This window comes from Austrofundulus limnaeus, unplaced genomic scaffold (assembly GCF_001266775.1).
Source record: "Austrofundulus limnaeus strain Quisiro unplaced genomic scaffold, Austrofundulus_limnaeus-1.0 Scaffold7, whole genome shotgun sequence".
Lineage (NCBI taxonomy): Eukaryota > Metazoa > Chordata > Actinopteri > Cyprinodontiformes > Rivulidae > Austrofundulus > Austrofundulus limnaeus.
In genome coordinates, this window is record NW_013952409.1 from 1,531,223 (window position 1) to 1,537,217 (window position 5,995).

The 5,995-nt window shown below is 40.4% G+C and overlaps 1 protein-coding gene across 5 annotated transcripts in view; it reads right to left on the reverse strand.

Annotated features, from left to right (window-relative positions):
• wnk4a (WNK lysine deficient protein kinase 4a) overlaps nt 1–5,950 on the reverse strand; it is a 55,364-nt gene extending 49,414 nt beyond the window's left edge. Inside the window, exons 1-2 of one of the 5 annotated variants that reach the window (XM_014032463.1) lie at nt 5,129–5,940; nt 4,351–5,008 (exon numbers count right to left, since the gene is read on the reverse strand). In XM_014032463.1, coding sequence (XP_013887917.1) covers nt 4,351–5,008; nt 5,129–5,136 — 666 coding nt within the window. In that variant the 5' untranslated portion in view covers nt 5,137–5,940. Of the gene's footprint in view, nt 1–4,350; nt 5,009–5,128 lie in introns of all 5 variants that reach the window. The other 4 variants (XM_014032454.1, XM_014032445.1, XM_014032470.1 and 1 more) reach the window with 4 other exon arrangements.
• Between the last annotated feature and the right edge of the window lie 45 nt (nt 5,951–5,995).

Sequence of the window (5,995 nt, forward strand, 5' to 3'; positions counted from 1 at the left end):
TTTAGCTTTTAGCTAGCGTTCTGCTTCATTTAGCTTTTAGCTAGTGTTCTGCTTCATTTAGCTTTTAGCTAGTGTTCTGCTTCATTTAGCTATTAGCTAGCATTCTACTTCATTTAGCTTTTAGCTAGCGTTCTGCATCCTTTAGCTTTTAGCTAGCGTTCTGCTTCATTTAACTTTTAGCTAGCGTTCTACTTCATTTAACTTTTAGCTAGCATTCTGCTTCATTTAGCTTTTAGCTAGCGTTCTGCTTCATTTAACTTTTAGCTAGTGTTCTGCTTCATTTAGCTTTTAGCTAGCATTCTGCTTCATTTAGCTTTTAGCTAGTGTTCTGCTTCATTTAGCTTTTAGCTAGTGTTCTGCTCTCTTTAGCTTTTGGCTTGTGTTTCACTCCCTTTAGCTTTAATCCAGTGTTCTACCTCATTTAGCTTTTAATTAAAATCCTGGTCTCTTTAGTTTTTCACTTTAAATTCTTATATCAACCAGATTTTAGTTTTTAGTGGTCTTTTTTTTAGTTTGATTACAGAAGGGCCATGATGTTAAATTTATCTGAAGATATTTTTATATACTGTATGAACCAGAAAAAGTTCTACATTTTTCCGTTTTGTCTTGTATCAACTGACACATTTGAAAGTTTTAAACAAACCTGTAAAAATGTATTTGACTGTTATTATTATTTAATTCTCCGACAAGTACCAGAATCTGCATGACAAACTAAAACTGTGTAAAGCAGATGATGTCAACATGTAACTCAGYTTAAATCTATTTATTATCATTTACTAAATTTACTTCTGACGGAGATAATTGTAAAGCAGCTTTTCCTCACCATTCAACAGGTTTTGTTTACTTTATGGATGCTAAATGTTTTTAAATGACACTTATGGGAGTTTTGACAACACTGAGTTGTTCTTTTTCTATAATAGGAGTACAGTTTTGATTCGAACCAATTCTTTATGAGTGGTGACAGGAAACTGCTCGGTATCCGTCTTTAGCGCTGCYTGTCATGGGAGAATCTAATTGTTTTGTTTACTTATAAGTGCCACAGTACAAAAAGTTCATGTGGACACCACCCAGATGGGCCTGCATTCACTCAGACTTGTGTTGACAACAAACTACACCGAGGAATACAGTACCTCTGGGATGTCCAATAAAAGGGGAAAAGTAATTATTAATTCAATTTTTTATCTGGATAAACAGTAGTCAAGTAAAGCAGATGCTGATTAAACCTCCTCAGATTGCATCTTAACTTCCTCCAGATCAGACCTCAGTCTCGGTTGTACATATTTAAAAGGCTCGCGGCGTCTTCACCAACGTTGTGATGACGCACCTTCAGCTGCTGCTGCATCAACATTACGGAAAGGATCGTGTTTAGCCACCAACAGGAAGCTTTTCTCGAGGGAGGGGGGAGGGGGGCAACGAACCGGGCGATAATTTCATTAAAAAAAAAAAGCCTCTGCAACTGAGATTGTCTCTTTGAGGTTAACTTACCACTGCAGTAACCATATCAACAACAGCCACCTTTAAGCTAATTAGAGGCGATTAAGGAGCTTAACTGGACTTGAGTCTCAAGCAAAGAGATGAAAAGAGCACGCCTGTCGCTAAAATTACCACGATATCAAGAAGAAAAAAGGGATTTCACTACAAAGTCCCAATTGTGGCCGACAGGGAGTGAATTGTGTAGCAAGAGAGCAGGTAAAAATGCTTGATGCTCTAAAAATACACCTGTTATGCGATCTGGCACGTGGGTTTTATTGAGGAAGAGGCCTTCAGCTCACCTCCACCTCACAGTTAAAAAGCATAGACMAAAATACCTTACATTATGCACTAATCACAGCAGAAACAAAAGGTGACAGCGCACAAAAAAATCCAGCGTTCATGCCTCGAAGGCTCGCTAAGGGTGGAGCTTAAACCTTTAAGTCCACCYCTGTGCTATCAAACCGTGTCAGCAGGGGCAGAGGCAGCTGTTACCCAGGCTGTCAGGTGTCTGCGTGCCAAACCCTGCGACACCTCCACACTTCTACAGCAGCCGATCGCCTCAGTTTTTCCCRTCTCAGTTCACTTTTAGCTGTTAAACGTGTGCATAAATATCGTGTAATTAYCCAAACATGAGCTAATGAGCTGGAAACACGACAAACGGCTCATCTGTCGCATTTATATACCAGTGACAGATTATCAGAGCTGCATATGAATGATCTCCCGCCTCGGTTGTTTCATGCAGAAAGCTTTCATTTCACTGGTTTTTAATTTAAAAAAAGATTAAAGAGTGGGTTGTGGTGTATAGTTTGGCTGAGCTGACTGCTAACAGGATGACTCGGGTTACCGTGCGAGGCCGTGACATCAAACACAAGGTCAGCGAAGAATAACCCATTAGATTAGCTGCTTTACATCAACACTGATGCACCGAGGCAGGAATTAGTGCCGAGTGYGGGAAAGTCTTAGGCTGTGTACTTGACCTGGATGTAGGATGTAGAACAGGATATCCAGTTKAAAACGCAAAACACTGCTAAAAATCTGAAGTAATTTAGTTCAAACTAGGCAAARGCTGAGTCTTAAATGACTGCTGAAATCTGCTTCAAAAAAATTAAACTGAGGTGTTAGTTTAAAGGACCAAACACTACCTAAAAGCAGCAAAAGGCTAGCTAAATGATAAAAATAGAAAAAGCTAAAAATKGCTAAATGCTTTCTGAATGCATCAAAAAGCTAGCAGGATGCTAAATGTAGCAAAACTTAGCTAAACAGTAAAAGTAACAAAAAACTATTAAAAACAGCAAAAAAGTCTAGATAAATGTAGCTTAAAGCTACAGTGCAGCTGGCTAAAGGCTAAAAATGCCAAACGGCTAGCCTAAAGTGATAAATCACTAAGCAAAACCTAAGAGTAGCAAAAAGGCTAAGTAAATGAAGATGTGAAAATAGTAAAAAGTTACATGTACATATGTATCAAAACTAGCTAAATAGTAAATGTAACAAAAGACTATTTAAAAGCTAAAAACAAAAAAAGTCTAGATAAACATATCAACAATATAGCTTAAAGCTAAATGTAGAAAAAGATAAAAGATAAAGCTAATAGTCTGATGTAAGGTTAGGTAAAAAGTATCAACAAGCCATAGGTAGCAAAAGCAGGGGCGGAGCTAGACTGTTCTGTGAGGGGTGGCTTTTTTTCACGGGGCACACACAAGAAAAGAAAAGCGCTCTYGATTTGAAAATTTAAGATGGTCGCCACAAATAATTAATTCAACTGTTTTGAGAATTATTGAGCTGAAATTTGTGTGGCCATAGCTAACAATGAAAAATAAAATAAAATAAAATAAAAATAAAAACACGCTGAATGCTTGTCACAACTTATTATTCAGCCATTTTTAGTCCAAAAGTAGCCAAAAACAATCTTTATTAAGTTATAAAACTCATGGTCATCACAGCTAACTTTAAAAGATTATAATTCAGCCATTTTAAGGCTTATTGAGATTAAGTCTGTAGTGATGTATCTAAGAAGGATCACACGCTGATTGCTGATGCTAATCCCAAATTAAGATTACCATTAATGCTATTGCTAATTTTACAAAGGGATTKAGGATTAAGCTATTCTTGGTTGGAAAAACTGCATAGTACAGTAGTACCAGAAAACAACRTTTAACAAAATCTAAATGCAAAAATCTAAGATCCCCACCTGTCAGTTATTGGGGGTGGCACCTGGGGACCAATCAGGTGCTAGGGGTGGCACCCTCTGGCTCCACCCCTAAGCAAAAGGATGTCTAAAAGCTAAATGTGCCAAACTGCTAGCCAAAAAAATAATAAAAATAAAAATAAAACAGGGGCTAAACAACAAACTTGTTAATAGTAGCAAATTGATACCTAAAAGCAGCAAAAGCCTAACGAAATGGTAAAAAAGAAAGAAGCTAAATAGAAATTTTTTATCAGCATCAAAAGCAAGGTGGACATAAAAGTAAAAAGTTTACTTTTTATTTACTTTAGTCTACTTTAGCATCACCAACACAATAAAGAGTCTATAAAATAGCAAAAAAGTATCTTGAAGCTAAAAAAAGAGCATTTAAAAGCTATATAACCAAAGACTAGATAAAAGATTTTAAAAAGCAAAATGTAGTGAAAGGCTGGCTATGAGCTGTAAGCAACAAAAGGACAGATGAAAGTGGAATGTAGCAGAAGAAAACAACATAAAGAGAAAGTARGATGAAGACAACATTTGAAAAGTTTAAAAGTTTTGAAGAGTAAAGCTCTCATCTCCAGGATGAGCTGAAAGTTTAGATAATCAGCTGAAGTGGCACAAAGTCTGCAGAAAGATCCAATCAGAACATGTGGAGCTTGAGGAGAATAAAACCTGCAGATCAGAGCACCCACCTGGAGTTCACACCATGCCACRTCCACGGTAGTCTCTGTGTCCAGACCTTTGTAGACCGTCTTGAAGGACCCCCTGCCGATCTCTATGTTGAACTTGAGGTACCTTCCATCCGGAGAGGTCGCCACAGCTTTGGTCTCCACGTCCTCCTTCTCCTCCTGCTCCCACTGAGTGTCAAAGGTGATGCGGGACAAGATCTTGGTCTGTTTGAGGTGAAGGTCGTTGTCGGAGTCCGAGCTGGCGTCGTGAGCGCTGGACCTGGACCCCCCCGGGGCGGGCTCACGGCTGCCCGKGGGCGCGCTTCCTCCGCCGCCGCCGCCGGAGCTGGAAGCCGCCGGCGGGGAGGAGGGCGGCGGAGTCTCGTCGGTTTTCTCCTCCTCCTCCTCCGCTCTGGACTCGGCCAGCGTCAGGATGTTCTCGGCGGACCAGGACAGGGCTTTGGACAGGGCGCTGCTGTACAGAGGAGAGTCGATGTCCATGGTGATCTTCTGCAGCCCGTACGAGTTCCTCCGCGCGCCCAAGCCGTGCGTCCTGAGCACGGTGGGGACCCGGGACAGGCAGTCGTCCGTCATGTCCACGGAGAGGCCCGGGAAAGCCAGTCCTGGTCTCTCAACCTGTGCGTGAGACATTATTGTGGCAGGTTCAGATCCTGATGTGATCCTGAACAGAAGAGGACAAAACAATCAGTATATTTAAACATACCCAACTAGAACATGACCCAACCCGTAGAAAATATCACTTTTAACTTTGCATAAAAGGTTTAAATAATAAAAAATATACTTGCTCATGCGAAGAGAAGCATTTCCCGGATTATCTCAGTGCGCAAAGTGAGCACATCATAGTTTAAACACTCGGTTAGATTGCGTCGTTCTCTCTTCTGTCTCCTCAACGCAGAGACTTGAAGACATAAACTCCTGTGGAAGAACGGAGCAGCCAATATTAAGAAAAAAAAAAAAAAAGCTGGGTTGTGCGTCCTGGACGCTCTCCGTGCGCGCTCCCGACTCCGCCCCCGTGACGCGCAAAGACAAGTCCATCCAGACCGGAGCGCTTCCAGGCAGTCCTGGTTAACCAAAGAGCCTTAAAACCAGCACATTTTATTACAGCCCAAAACGTTTGAGTGCTGCTGTGTCTCATCTCACCACTTCAGCAAAATAAGAGTCTGATTTAAAGAAAAAAACTAATAGTTTGGCGTCAAAGCTCGTGCGTAAATTCTCATTTCCAAATCATTGGTTAAATTCAGATGAATCAACGTTTATCTCGTGAGTCACTCCACACCAGCTTTGTGCTGAGCTCATTTGATAAACCTCAAATTAGGGAGATAAGAGAAGAACTTTGGTCTGGTCTGACCAGCAGGAGGCGCCAAACCGCGGAGAACAGCTGCCTCTGAAACAGTATCAGCCAAGGCCACACTGAGCCCCACCTGTCCCACAAGTTTTTTTTATATTCTTTAATCAGTAAACACACCCAATTCCCTGAAGCTGTCATCTTTACAGCACATAATGTGAGCAGACCATCCAGCTCTGAAAAAGTTAAAAATGTGAATAAAAACACAATTTAAAAATCTCATAAATTTARTTTGTATCCACAATAAACACAGCAAATGTTAAAACTAAGAAATTAGTATATAGTATTTAGTATATATTATAT